The 15,316-nt window shown below is 36.4% G+C and overlaps 1 protein-coding gene and 1 pseudogene across 17 annotated transcripts in view; one reads left to right on the forward strand and one right to left on the reverse strand.

The window, feature by feature from the left end:
* Positions 1-3,895, forward strand: part of RPS6KA6 (ribosomal protein S6 kinase A6) — a 192,628-nt gene extending 188,733 nt beyond the window's left edge. For 16 of the 17 annotated variants that reach the window (XM_061409582.1, XM_061409581.1, XM_061409591.1 and 13 more), the window contains one exon: positions 1,152-3,895. In XM_061409582.1, coding sequence (XP_061265566.1) covers positions 1,152-1,277 — 126 coding nt within the window. In that variant the 3' untranslated portion in view covers positions 1,278-3,895. The remainder of the gene's footprint in view (positions 1-1,151) is intronic. The other variant, XR_009734976.1, reaches the window with a different exon arrangement.
* Positions 1-15,316, reverse strand: part of LOC133243105 (endogenous retrovirus group PABLB member 1 Env polyprotein-like) — a 486,815-nt pseudogene that overhangs the window by 355,744 nt on the left and 115,755 nt on the right.

Here is a 15,316-nt window from a genome sequence, read left to right on the forward strand (position 1 = left end):
AGCCTTTTTTATGTACAGCCTTACTGATGATACATAAATTTTCTTGATTACATTTGGTTTGCTTTAAGAGACACTGGGGCTTGGTGCAGACTAAATTCAAGTTTCATATGGGAAAAAAAAAAAAAAAGATGCCTATTGGTTCCTGAATTAATAGCCATTAGTGCAAGTTTCCATACTTACAGACATTGAACCTAGATTTTGAAGTTTAGTGGTTTATCCATTTATCTGTTGATGGACACTAAGATGTGTTTTCATATCTTGGCTGTTTTGAATATTGTTAGAATGATCATGGGAATGCAAATTTATGTGAGAATAAATTGTGTGGGGGGTGTGTATGTGTGGAATATATTATATATAATGGAATTGTATGTATGGAATATGGTATATATAATGGAATATTGTTCAACTTTTTAAAAGGAGACCTTTGTCATTTGCCACAACAGACATGAATCCAAAGACATTATGCTAAGTGAAATAATGTAGACACAGAAAGAAAAAAACTACATCATTTGTCTTATATGTAGAATCTAAAAAAAACAAATATATGAAAGCAGAGAGTAGAACAGTGGTTACCAGTAGACAGGGAGAAGGTCGAAATGGGGAGATATTGGTCAAGGTATACAAAGTTACAGTTATGTAGAATGAGTAAGCCTAGAGGTCTAATGTGAAGTCTGATGTTAAGTACAGGTAATAAATAATACTATAGTGAATGCTGGAAATTTGCTAAGAGTAGTTTTTCAGGTACTCTTATCACACACAAAAATGGTAACTATGTCAAGAGGACATATGTTAATTAGCTTGACTGTAGTAATCATTTTACTGTGTATATCAAGATAACATGTTTTATGCCTTAAATATATACAATTCCTATGAAAAATAAATTTTAAAAGATATTTAAAAACAAATTTTATGAGTTTTGAAAGACTGAAAAAATAATACATTTTAGTTTTAAAAACTTGTAAGAAGCATATTTATTGAAATAAAAAATATATAAGTAGTCAGATGTTAATCAAAGGGCCATCAACATAAATATTATGGATTTTCAATTACTTTCCTAGGGGAAAGTAGTTAAATTTTTCATGATACAATGTGGAAGTTTTCTTACCTTCAGAGATTGTTATTCAATTTGTAATATTTCTCATTATTATTAGGGAGCAGTGGTCGCCACATATTCTGCCCTGACTCACAAGACTTTTCAACCAGTCCTAGAGCCTGTTGCTGCTTCAAGCTTAGCTCAGCGACGAAGCATGAAAAAGCGAACATCAACTGGCCTTTGAAAGTTTTAGGGTTCCTCAGCCAAACTGGATGAAGAAAAGATTAAATGTGTAGCTTTTTGTGTAATCATATATCAAAGGCATTGTTTTCTACTACATTACTTGAATATTCTGATTAAGCTTCCTTTTTTTAAGGGGGAGTAAGATAAAAAAAACATATATAGGTCCACAATTTTCATACTATGTTGCTTTTCAATGTTGTCCAAGTATTTATTTAAGTATATAATTTGTGTCTACAAAGTCCTACCAACTTCTCTACATACTAACTTCTACAGTTTCTTTCAGATTTCTGGTTATGTAAAATAATGGCTTGGGGAATCATTACCAACAGTCAAGTTGCAAGTATAATAGTATAATGCCAAGCAATGTCAGTATTTTTTAACATTAGATCCTGAAAGGTTAGATGTCTTATTTTATATTTTTTTTAAGGAAAGCGAAAAAGAAATGTATCGTAGAAACTTGTAATTATGTGTAAACTCCATTCATTTAACTCTCTGTAGTTACTAAAATGTAAACATAGTAGTTTGGGGCCAGAGCAAAAATCATTTGTGCTCATATGTGAATTCCTAATATGGTTGATGCCAAAGTTTTTACAGAAGAATTAAATCATAGATAATGTGTGCCAACAGACCTGTATATTGTCCGTAAATGGCCTCATCTAGAAATAAAGGCTTCTGTAAAATTTACATCAAATGGAATTATAGTACAAGTGAAGAAATTTTAGCCAAAGGTCTTGTATTGGTATTATAATCTACTAAATAGGTCGTAGTTAAGCCTTTGAAAGTAAAGTATATGGTGTTGGCACTACCTTGATGTTATGTAAACTGACTTTGAGGTTAACCAATTGGATCTAATTATCATCTGTCCTTTTATAATGAACTACACTCTTGTTTTTTTGATTTCCCTGTGCTTTGCATTACAGTGTAGCATATTTATCTTTAATCCTATGGTTATATAGTTGAAATATTACTGTAATGAACTTGTGAGCTTAGCACACATGATATAGTTATAATGCATTTCAGTAAACTTTAAATAATACTACATAATAGTTATACTTCAAGAAGATAAACTGTCTTTTTAAATAGGAAGTAATATTAATGATATGCATAAAATTTGAACACATTTTAAAATAATATTTATAATAACAAGGTCTGGCCAAATTGGTCCTATTATTAAATTTTATGATTTAGAACCACTGTGTAGTATATATTGTTTTCTCTAAATGATTGAATTTGAAAGAATCTTTTTTGTGCTGTTGAAGAAAATACCATTACTACTACTTTAAATAGCATTATTACTACTGCTGCTGCTACAACTACTGACAGAAAGAACTCATGAATGTAAACTTGAGGATATTACACTTTTCTTTAGTGAATATAAGTGATCTACTTATGTGTGCTTGTTTTACTGTATTTTATTTTGCTTAGTTCAGAGAGGGGTGATTACTGAGCTCTGAAATGTACAGTTTAGGCTAGAAGACTTGTACCTTCAGTATTTAATAAAAGAAACTATACATAATTCTCTTTATAATGTAAGTGATCTATATTCCACACACAAAGGTCTGTTTTGTTTGTGTGATATATAAAAGTATGTGTCCATATTTTAAGATGTCTTTTGCAATAGTTGAAAGACATTAAAGAACGTCTTAATATTACATGGAAGATATTATTTAGAAAGACACTGGGATCATATCTTGTGGATTTTTTTGTCCCAGTTCAGCTTTTTCTTTCCTCATTTTGCTTTATTACTAGAAGTACTTGTGTCATTATATTGGCTTATTTTCCTCTTGTTTGTGCTGTAATGCCTTCTTATCAAAATTGATATGACACACTTAGAGATGTGATTTTGGTGTGTAACTTTTCAGAACAGAGATACCATTTCTATATATGCTTTTGTAGTAGTAGAATTAGAGTAAGTAAAGTTGGAAAATGAAAAATGATCACAAAATAACTTTGTCTTTACATAAGCAATAGTTTTTAAGTAGATGATCATAATTTTTCAATGAGTTTTCTCAAAAAGGTTGTGTCACACACTCCTTTCGTGAAAGGAACATGGTCAGAAATAAGCAACAAACAGCACAATTCCTCATCACTCAGTGAAAGTTGAAAAGGTATAAAAGATATAGATGCTAGTGGATTTTCCCAATAATTGTGAGTTTTCTTCTGGAAAATTCAAAGAGAGTGGCTTAACAACAGTAGTAGTGGGCAACCTTATTATAAGAGAAAGCTTCACATTACACCTTCATTCTGCAAAAGTAACCCAGGTAAGGATGCATAATCATGTCATTTTTGGCTAGAACTCTAGAACAACAAAAGCAGATGTGAATGGGACATTTTTTGATGGGGTTTCTATAAATTCTTAACCAATAAAAGTAAATCCTTTCTTTGAGACTTAATACTTTGATTTCTAATGGATTTATGAACAATTATTTTATATTGCTTTTCTTTCTAGTTGATGGTTCTTGATAGTATTTAATAATAAAGTTGGGGGTTTTATTGTCAAAAAGAGAGGCTATTGTAATAATATTTTTTTCTCAAAGAAAAAACAGCAGATTTTCCCAGGTAGACTGAACAATCTATTGTCCTAAAGCACATATTATTATGAATAAACTCAGGAAACCATTTGTATGAAAGTTAATATGTGTTGCTGGTATTGGTGATTTTGTGGGGAAAAAAATGATTTTAGTTATTTTATGAAAATCAAACTTTAGCCTATTTTCTTAAATCCATGAATACCTAAACATTTGTTGTCATTTGTTGCCATTGATAATTAAACATAGTAAAGCATTTTGATTGGAGAAGGCAATGGCATCCCACTCCAGCACTCTTGCCTGGAAAATCCCATGGATGGAGGAGCCTGGTGGGCTGCAGTCCATGGGGTCACTAAGAGTCGGACACGACTGAGCGACTTCACTTTCACTTTTTCACTTTCATGCATTGGAGAAGGAAATGGCAACCCACTCCAGTGTTCTTGCCTGGAGAATCACAGGGGCAGGAGAGCCTGGTGGGCTGACGTCGATGAGGTCACACAGAGTCGAACACGACTGAAGTGACTTAGCAGCAGCAGCAAAGCATTTTGATAGCATCTCTGGTTAGCCCAAAGGGATTTTATTTGTATAGGCAACTGGAAACTTTAAGAACAGATGCTTGGTTTTTATGATGTCTCCTCTTTGCAACATCATGTTAAAATAGTACTTCCTGCAGAAACATATTTCTTCTGATTGAATTGTGTTTTCTTAACATAAGAGACCCTTTGTATATGAAGGAGAAGAACCACTTACCTTGGCTTTAAGATCAGCTAGACTTTAAACTAGGCAAAATATCTTTGGCATTCTCTGCATTCTCTTTCTCCTGGCTTTTCAGCTTCCACATGCAATCTTACTTGAGTACCTCACAGAGAACTCCATGATTAAAGCTTACTGCAGGAGGATTCTGTGCTCTAAAAGAACCTCTCACCCTTTCCCTTCCCTGAATCAGAATTTGCATTCTCACAGAGTAGCTATTTTCAGCTAAAAAAGTGAGAGGAAAGATACCTTATTAATTCATTTTTCTGGTGGCTAATAAATTATTGGCATTTTCAAGGAAGATGTCTATTAATCAAATGAGTTTCTTCTTGCTGGATGTTAAGGCAGTCTAAAAAGATGAGAATAATTTTAAAATCAGTTACTATCAGGGAAGATATTTTACAGCAAGGAACTTGCACAGTGTACCCCTAGTATCAGATTATCCTAAAACAGTGGTGTTTTTTGTGTGTATATGTGTTTTCTTTTTTTTGCACAGCTCCTTCCTTACTACTTCTCAGTCTACATTTTCTCTTAAAAACTTCCCAGCTTTTTCCTCAGAGTGAACTTCACAATGAACTTCTATGACAGAATGGTGTGGAGGAGACAGTTATCGTTCAGCTTATATTTATCCATGTTCTTGTTACTCATATTACATAGTCCATATAACATATAAGTAGTCTCCCCGCAGACCCCAGTCCCTATTCCTATTTTATTGATAACGAAGCAAGAGCACAGAAAGATTAAATGCAAACTATCAGGGCCAAGTCTCCAGATCCTTTGTATAGATTTCAGGTCATGGAGAACCTATTTATCATAATGTTATTCCTCAAGAAGAATGAAAACTCTATTAAGTATAGATAGGTTAACCACAATTAGAATACTTAGAACAATTTTTTTACATTTCAAAGCTTATTCAAGTATTTTTGGTATGTATCACAAAATGACTAATTACTGAAATTAACAAAACAGTTCAGTGTGGTGCTATCTCCCTTCCTATGCAAGAGTGTAGTGTCACTGATAGTGATTATTTTCAAATACATTATACTCATGGGTGCATTGTTCCAGGTTTTAGTTGTAAAATATAGTGAAGTCCATCATATAATCTTAATCAAATGATGAAGCTTGATCTAAAATTCAGTTTGATTCCAAATAGCTGGAGGTGTAGTAAGTCCAAAATTACAGTCATCATTTTCTTAGAAGTATGAAGTAAAAGACAAAGGGCAATAATTTTTGCAATACAGAAATTCAAGATTGTTTAATTATATAATATTTCATCAATTCAGCTCAGTCACTCAGTCACATTGTGACCCCATGGACTGCAACACGCTAGGTTTCCCTGTCCATCTTCAGCCCCTGGAGCTTGCTCAAACTCTTGTCCATTGAGTCAGTGATGTCATCCAACTATCTCAATCTCTGTCGTCCGCTTCTCCTCCTGCCTTCAATCTTTCCCAGCATCAAGGTCTTTTCCTTGCATCAGAGTCTGTTAGGTTCATTAGGCTTGCATTTATGTGGCCAAAGTACTCGAGCTTCAGCTTCAGCATTAGTCCTTCCAGTGAATATTCAGGATTGATTTCCTTGAGGATCGACTGGTTGAATCTCCTTGCAGTCCAAGGGACTCTCAAGAGTCTTCTCAAAAGTTCTTCTCACAGTTCAAAAGCATCAATTCTTTGGTGCTCAGATTTCTTTATGGTACAACTCTCATATCCAGATATGACTACTGGAAAACAATAGCTTTGACTATATGGACCTTTATTGGCAAAAGCTTCTTGATGAAGGTGAAAGTGGAGAGTGAAAAAGTTGGCTTAAAGCTCAACATTCAGAAAACAAAGATCGTGGCATCCGGTCCCACCACTTCATGGGAAATAGATGGGGAAACAGTGGAAACAGTATCAGACTTTATTTTTCTGGGCTCCAAAACCACTGCAGATGGTGACTGCAGCCATGAAATTAAAAGACGCTTACTCCTTGGAAGGAAAGTTATGACCAACCTAGACAGCGTGTTCAAAATCAGAGACATTACTTTGCCAAAAAAGGTTCGTCTAGTCAAGGCTATGGTTTTTCCAGTGGTCATGTATGGATGTGAGTTAGACTGTGAAGAAGGCTGAGCGCTGAAGAATTGATGCTTTTGAACTGTGGTGTTGGAGAAGACTCTTGAGAGTCCCTTGGACTGCAAGGAGATCCAACCAGTCCATTCTGAAGGAGATCAGCCCTGGGATTTCTTTGGAAGGAATGATGCTAAAGCTGAAACTCCAGTACTTTGGCCACCTCATGCGAAGAGTTGACTCATTGGAAAAGACTCTGATGCTGGGAGGGATTGGGGTCAGGAGGAGAAGGGGACAACAGAGGATGAGATGGCTGTATGGCATCACTGACTTGATGGCCGTGAGTCTGAGAGAACTCTGGGAGTTGGTGATGGACAGGGAGGCCTGGCATGCTGCGATTCATGGGGTCGCAAAGAGTCAGACACGACTGAGCGACTGATCTGATCTGAATGTGTCTGCTTCTTAATTTGCTGTCTAGGTTGGTCATAGCTTTTCTTCCAAGGAGCAAGTGTCCTTTAATTTTGTGGCTGCAGTCACCATCTGCAGCATCGTGCAGCCCAAGAAAATAAAGTCTGTCACTGTTTCCATTGTTTCCCCATCTATTTGCCTTGAAGTGATGGGACAAGATGCTATGATCTTAAGTTTTTTGAATGTTGAGTTTTAAGCCAGCTTATTCTCGCTCCTGTTTCACTTTGATCAAGAGGCCTCTTTACTTCTCTTTGCTTTCTGCCATAAGGGTGGTGTCATCTGCATATCTGAGGTTACTGATATTTCTCCCAGCAATCTTGTTTCCAGCTTATGCTTCATCCACCTGGCATTTCTCATGATGTACTTACACTACATATAAGTTAAATAAGCAGGGTGAAAATATACAGCCTTGCCATACTCCTTTCCCAATTTAGGAACCAGTTTGTTGTTCCATGTCTGTTTCTAACTGTTGCTTCTTGACCTGCATCCAGGTTTCTCATGAGGAAGGTCAGGTGGTCTAGTATTCTGATCTCTTGAAGAATGTTCCATAGATCACCAGTCCAGGTTCGATGCATTAGGCAGGGTGCTCAGGGCTGGTGCACTGGGATGACCCTGAGGGATGGAGAACACATGTACACCCGTGGCTGAATCATGTGAATGTATGGCAAAAACCACCACAATATTGTAAAGTAATTAGCCTCCAATTAAAAAAAAAAAAAGTGGAAAGAAAAAAAAGAGGGGAGGGGATATATGTATACCTATGGTTGATTCAAGTTGAGGTTTGACAGAAAACAGCAAAATTCTGTAAAGCAATTATCCTTAAATAAAAAAATAAATTTTAAACCCCACCCCCCAAAAAAAGAGTGTTCCCAAGTTTGTTCTGATCCACAGAGTCAATGACTTTGCTGTAGTCAATAAAGCAGAATTAGATCTTTTTCTGGAATTCCCTTGCTTTTTCTGTGATCCAGCAGATGTTGACAGTTTGACCTCTGGTTCCTCTGCCTTTTCTAAATCCAGCTTAAACATCTAGAAGTTTGGTTCACGTACTGTTGAAACCTCACTTGGAGAATTTTGAGCATTATTTTGCTAGCATGGGAGATGGCTGCAATTGTGCAGTAGTTTGAACATTCTCTAGTGTTGCCTTTCTTTGAGATTAGAATGAAAACTGACTTTTTCCAGTCCTGTGGCCACTGCTGAATTTTCCAAATTTGCTGGCATATTGAGTTTAGCACTTTAACAGCATTAACTTTTAGGATTTGAATTAGCTCAGCTGGAATTTCATCACCTCCACTAGCTTTCTTCATAGTGATGCTTCCCAAAGCCCACTTGACTTCACACTCCAGGATGTCTGGCTCTAGGTGAGTGATCACATCATCATGGTTATCTGGGTTATTAAGATCTTTTTGTATAGTTCTTGTGTGTATTCTTGCCACCTCTTCTAAATATCTTACGCTTATTAGGTCCATACATTTTCTGTCCTTTAATGTGCCTATCTTTGTATGAAATGCTCCCTGGGTATCTCTAATTTTCTTGAAGACATCTCTAGTCATTCCATTCTTTTGTTTTCCTCTATTTCCTTCCATTGTTCACTTAAAAAGCCTTTTTAGAACCCCCAAGCTATTCTCTGCATTCAGATGGGTATATCTTCCTTTTTCTCCTTTGCCTTTAGCTTCTCTTCTTTTCTCAGCTACTTGTAAGGCCTCGTGAGACCACCTTTCACCTTTTTGCATTTCCTTTTCACGAAGATGGTTTTGATCACCACCTCCTGTACAATGTTACTAACCTCTGTCTATAGATTTGCAGGTACTCTGTCTATCATATATAATCCCTTGATTCTATTTGTCACTTACACTGTAAAATAATAAGGGATTTGATTAGGCCATACCAGAATGGCCTAGTGGTTTGCCCTACATTCTTCAATTTTAAGTCTGAACTTTCAATAAGGAGTCCATGATCTAAGCCACAGTCAGTTCCCAGTATTTTTTTTAATTTATTTAATATAATTGGAGGTTAAATACTTTACAATATTGTGGTGGTTTTCCATACATTGACATGAATCAGCCACAGGTATACAGGTGTCCACCCATCCTGAACCACCCTCCCATCTCCCTCACCACCCCATCCCTCTGGGTTGTCGCAGACCACCAGCTCTGAGTGCCCTGCTTCATTCATCAAACTTGCACTGGTCATCTATATTACATATGGTAATATACATGTTTCAATGCTATTCTCTTATATCATCCCACCCTCACCTTATCCCACATAGTCCAAAAGTCTGTTCTTTATATCTGTGTCTCTTTTGCTGTCTTGCATATAGGGTCGTTACCATCTCTCTAAATTTCATATATATATATATATATATATATATATATATATATGCCTTAATATATCGGTGTTTTTCTGACTTACTTCACTCTGTATAATAGGCTCCAGTTTCGTCCACTTTATTAGAACTGATTCAAATGTGTTTTTTTCATAGATGAGTAATATTCCACTGTGTATATGTACCACAACTTCCTTATCCATTCGTCTGCCAATAGACATCTGGGTTGCAACCATGTCCTAGTTATTGTAAACAGTGCTGCAATAAACACTGGGGTACACATGTCTCTTTCAATTCTGGTTTCCTCTGTGTGAATTCCGAGCAGTGGGATTGTTGGGTCGTGTGGCAGTTCTATTTCCATTTTTTTAAGGAATCTCCACAGTGTTCTCCATAGTGGCTGTACTAATTTGCATTCACACCACCAGTGTAGGAGGCTTCCTTTTTCTCCATACCCTCTCCAGCATGTATTGTTTGTAGACTTTTTGATGGCAGCCATTCTGACTGGCGTGAGAGGGTACCTCATTGTGGTTTTGAGTTGCATTTCTCTAAATGAGTGATGTTAAACACCTTTTCATGTGTTTGTTAGCCATCTGTATGTCTTCTTTGGAGAAATGTCTGTTTATTTCTTTGGCCCATTTATTAATTGGGTCATTTATTTTTCTGGTATTACACTGCATGAGGTGCTTATATATTTTTGAGATTAATTCTTTGTCAGTTGTTTCATTTGCTATTATTTTCTCCCATTCCTAATGCTGCCTTTTCACCTTGCCTATAGTTTCCTTCATTATGCAAAAGCTTTTAAGTTTAGTTAGGTCCCATTGTTTATTTTTGTTTCCATTTCCATTTCTCCAGCAGGTGGATCATAGAGTATCTTGCTGTTTTATGTCAGATTGTTCTGCCCCTGTTTTCCACTAGGAATTTTATAGTTTCTGGTCTTCCCTTTAGATCTATAATCCATTTTGAGTTTATTTTTGTTTATGGTGTTAGAAAGTGTTCTAGTTTCATTCTTTTACAAGTGGTTGACCAGTTTTTCCAGCACCACTTGTTAAAGAGATTGTCTTTTCTCCATTGTATATTCTTGCCTCTTTTGTCAAAGATAAGGTGTACATAGGTGCATGGATTTATCTCTAGGCTTTCTATTTTGTTCCATTGATCTATATATCTGTCTTTGTGCCAGTACCATACTGTCTTGATGACTGTAGCTTTGTAGTATAGTCTGAAGTCAGGCAGGTTGATTCCTCCAGTTCCATTCTTCTTTCTCATGATTACTTTGGCTATTCAGGGTTTTTTTGTGTTTCCATACAAATTGTGAGATTATTTGTTCTAGTTCTGTGAGAAGTGTTGGTCGCTTCTTAGGGATTGCATTAAATCTATAGATTAGTTTGGGTAGTATACTCATTTTCACTACATTGATCCTTCCAATCCACAAACATGGTATATTTCTCCTTCTATTTGTGCCATCTTTGATTTATTTCATAAGTCTTTTATAGCTTTCTAAATGTAGGTCTTCTGTTTCTTTAGTTAAATTTATTCCTAACTATCTTATTCTTTTTGGTGCAATGGTGAAGGGGATTGTTTATTTAATTTCTCTTTCTATTTTCTCACTGTTAGCGATTAGGAATGCAAGGGATTTCTGTGTATTAATTTTATATCCTGCAACTGGACTATATGCATTGATTGGCTTTAGTAATTTTCTGGTTCTGTCTTTAGAGTTTTCTATGTACAGGATCATGCATCTGAAAACAGTGAGAGTTTTACTCTTTTCCAATCTGGATTCCTTTTATTTATTTATTTATTTATTTATTTATTTATTTATTTTTGTCTATAATTGCTGCACTTAGGATTTCCAGAACTATGTTTAATTGTAGTGGTGAGAGTGGGCAACTTTGTCTCATTCCTGATTTTAGAGGAAATGCTTTCAGTTTTTTGACATTGAGCATAATGTTTGCTGTGGGTTTTTCATATATGGCTTTTATTATGTTGAGATATGTTCCTGTATTCCTGCTTTCTGGAGAGTTTCTATCATAAATGGGTATTGTATTTTGTCAAAGGCTTTCTTTGCAGATATTGAGCTAATAATGCGGTTCTTATCTTTCAATTGGTTAATATGGTGTATCTCATTGATTTACTGGCAAATATTGAAGATTCCTTGCATCCTTGGGATAAAGCCTTCCCGGTCATTATTTGTAATCTTTTTAATATGGTGCTGGATTCTGTTTCCTAGAATTTTGTTGAGGATTTTTGCATCTGTGTTCACCATGATATTGGCCTGTAGTTTTCTTTTTTTGTGGCATCTTTGACAGGTCTTGGTATTAGGGTGATGGTGGCCTCATAGAAAGAGTTTGGAAGTTTACCCTCTGCAATTTTCTGGAAGAGTTTGAGTAGGATAGGTGTTAGCTCTTTTCTAAATTTTTGGTAGAATTCAGCTGTGAAGCCGTCTGGACCTGGACTTTTGTTTGCTGGAAGATTTCTGATTACAATTTCAATTTCTGTGCTTGTGATGGGTCTGTTAAGATTTTCTATTTCTTCGTGGTTCAGTTTTGGAAAGTTGTACTTTTCTAAGAATTGGTCCATTTCTTCCATGTTGTCCATTTTATTGGCATATAATTGCTGATAGTAGTCTCTTATGATCCTTTGTATTTCTGTGTTGTCTGTTGTGATCTCTCCATTTCATTTCTAATTTTATTGATTTGCTCTATCTCCCTTTGTTTCATGATGAGTCTGGCTAATGGTTTGTCAATTTTATTTATCCTTTCAAAGAACTAGCTTTTGGCTTTGTTGATTTTTGCTATGGTGTCTTTTGCTTCTTTTGCATTTATTTCTGCCATAATTTTTAAGATTTCTTTCCTTCTACTAACCGTGGGGTTCTTCATTTCTTCCTTTTCTAGTTGCTTTAGGTGTAGAGTTAGGCTATTTATTTGACTTTTTTCTTGTTTCTTGAGGTATGCCTGTATTGCTATGAACTTTCCCCTTAGCACTGCTTTTACAGTGTCCCACAGGTTTTGGGTTGTTGTGTTTTCATTTTCATTCATTTCTATGCATATTTTGATTTCTTTTTTGATTTCTTCTGTGATTTGTTGATTATTCATCAGCGTGTTGTTCAGCCTCCATATGTTGCAATTTAATAGTTTTTTTCATGTAATTGAGATCTAATCTTACAGCATTGTGGTCAGAAAAGATGCTTGGAATGATATCAATTTTTTTGAGTTTACCAAGGCTAGATTTATGGCCCAGGATGTGATCTATCCTGGAGAAGGTTCTGTGTGTGCTTTTGAAAAAGGTGAAATTCATTGTTATGGGGTGAAATATCCAATAGATATCAGTTAGGTCTAACTCAAGACAGTATGGTACTCGCACAAAGACAGAAATATAGATCAATGAAACAAAATATAAAGCCCAGAGATAAATCCACGCACCTATGGACACCTTATCTTTGACAAAGGAGGCAAGAATATGCAATGGGGAAAAGACAATCTCCTTAATACGTGGTGCTGGGAAAACTGGTCAACCACTTGTAAAAGAATGAAACTAGAACACTTGCTAACACCATACAAAAAAAATAAATAAACTCAAAAAGGATTAAAGATCTAAATGTAAGACCAGAAATTATAAAACTCCTAGAGGAGAACATAGGCATAACACTCTCTGACATAAATCACAGCAGGATCCTCTATGACCCACCTCCCAGAATATTGGAAATAAAAGCAAAAATAAATAAATGGGACCTAATTAAACTTAAAAGCTTCTGCACAACAAAAGAAACTATAAGCAAGGTGAAAAGACAGCCTTCAGAATAGGAGAATATAATAGCAAATGAAGCAACTGACAATCTCAAAAATATACAAGCAACTCCTGCAGCTCAATTCCAGAAAGATAAACGACCCAATCAAAAAATGGGCCAAAGAACTAAACACATTTCTCCAAAGAAGACATACAGATGGCTAACAAACACATGAAACGATGCTCAACATCACTCATTATCAGAGAAATGCACATCAAAACCACAATGAGGTACCATTTCACACCCATCAGAATGGCTGCGATCCAAAAGTCTACAAGCAATAAATGCTGGAGAGGGTGTGAAGAAAAGGGAACCCTCTTACACTGTTGGTGGGAATGCAAATTAGTACAGCCACTTTGGAGAACAGTGTGGAGATTCCTTAAAAAACTGGAAATAGAACTGCCTTGCTACTGCTAAGCCATTTCATTTGTGTCCGACTCTGTGCAACCCCATACATGGCAGCCCACCAGGCTCCCCCGTCCCTGGGATTCTCCAGGCAAGAACACTGGAGTGGGTTGCCATTGCCTTCTCTGAGAACTGCCTTATGACCCAGCAATCCCACTGCTGGGAATACAAACTGAGAAAACCAGAATTGAAAGAGACACGTGTACCCCAATGTTCATCGCAGTGCTGTTAATAATAGCCAGCACATGGAAGCAACCTAGATGTCCATCAGCAGATGAATGGATAAGAAAGCTGTGGTGCATATACACAATGGAGTATTACTCACCCATAAAAAGAATACATTTGAATCACTTCTAATGGGGTGGATGAAACTGGAGCCTATTATACAGAGTGAAGGAAGCCAGAAAGAAAAACACAAATATAGTACACTAACACATATATATAGAATTTAGAAAGATGGTAATGATATCCCTGTATGCAAGACAGCAGAAGAGACACAGATGTATAGAACAGTCTTTTGGACTCTGTGGGAGAGGGAGAGGGTGGGATGATTTGGGAGAATGGCATTGAAACATGTATAATATCATATAAGATACGAATCGCCAGTCTAGGTTCGATGCAGGATACAGGATGCTTGGGGCTGGTGCAATGGGATGACCCAGAGGGATGGTACGGGGATGGAGGTGGGAGGGGGGTACATCATAGGGAACAGGTGTACAGCCGCGGCGGATTCATGTTGATGTATGGCAAAACCAATACAATATTGTAAGGTAATTAGCCTCCAATTAAATAAATTTTAAAAAAAAGAAAATTAGAGATACGAAGAGAACATTTCATACAAAGATGACCTCAATAGAGGACAGAAACGATATGGACCTGACAGAAGCAGAAGATATTAAGAAGAGGTGGCAAAAATACACAGAAGAATTGTACAAAAAGGATCTTCATGACCCAGTTAATCACGATGGTGTGATCCCTCAACTAACACCAGATATCCTGGGATGTGAAGTCAAGTGGGCCTTAGAAAGCTTCACTACAAAGCTGGTGGAGGGGATGGAATTCCAGGTGAGCTATTTCAATTCCTCAAAGATGATGCTATGAAAGTGCTGCACTCAATATACAAGCAAATTTGGAAAACTCAGCAGTGGCCACAGGACTGGAAAAGGTCAGTTTTCATTCCAATCCCAAAGAAAGGCAATGCCAAAAAATGATCAAACTATTACAAAATTGCACTCATGTCACATGCTAGTAAAGTAATGCTCAAAATTCTCCAAGCCAGGTTTCAGCAGTACATGAACCATAAACTTCCAGATGTTCAAGCTGGTTTTAGAAAAGGCAGAGGAACCAGAGATCAAATTGCCAACATCTGCTGGATCATGGAAAAAGCAAGAGAGTTCCAGAAAAACATCCATTTCTGCTTTATTGACTGTGCCAAAGCCTTTGACTGTGTGGATGACTATAAACTGTGGAAAATTCTTCAAGAGATGGGAATACCAGACCACCTGACCTGCCTCTTGAGAAACCTGTATGCAGATCAGGAAGCAACAGTTAGAACTGGACATGGAACAATAGATCGGTTCCAAATAGGAAAAGGAGTATGTCAAGGCTGTATATTGTTACCCTGCTTATTTAACTTATATGCAGAGTACATCATGAGAAATACTGGGTTGGAAGAAGCACAAGCTGGAATCAAGATTGCCAGGAGAAATATCAATAACCTCAGATATGCAGATGACACCA

This window comes from Bos javanicus, chromosome X, assembly GCF_032452875.1.
Source record: "Bos javanicus breed banteng chromosome X, ARS-OSU_banteng_1.0, whole genome shotgun sequence".
Taxonomy (NCBI): domain Eukaryota; kingdom Metazoa; phylum Chordata; class Mammalia; order Artiodactyla; family Bovidae; genus Bos; species Bos javanicus.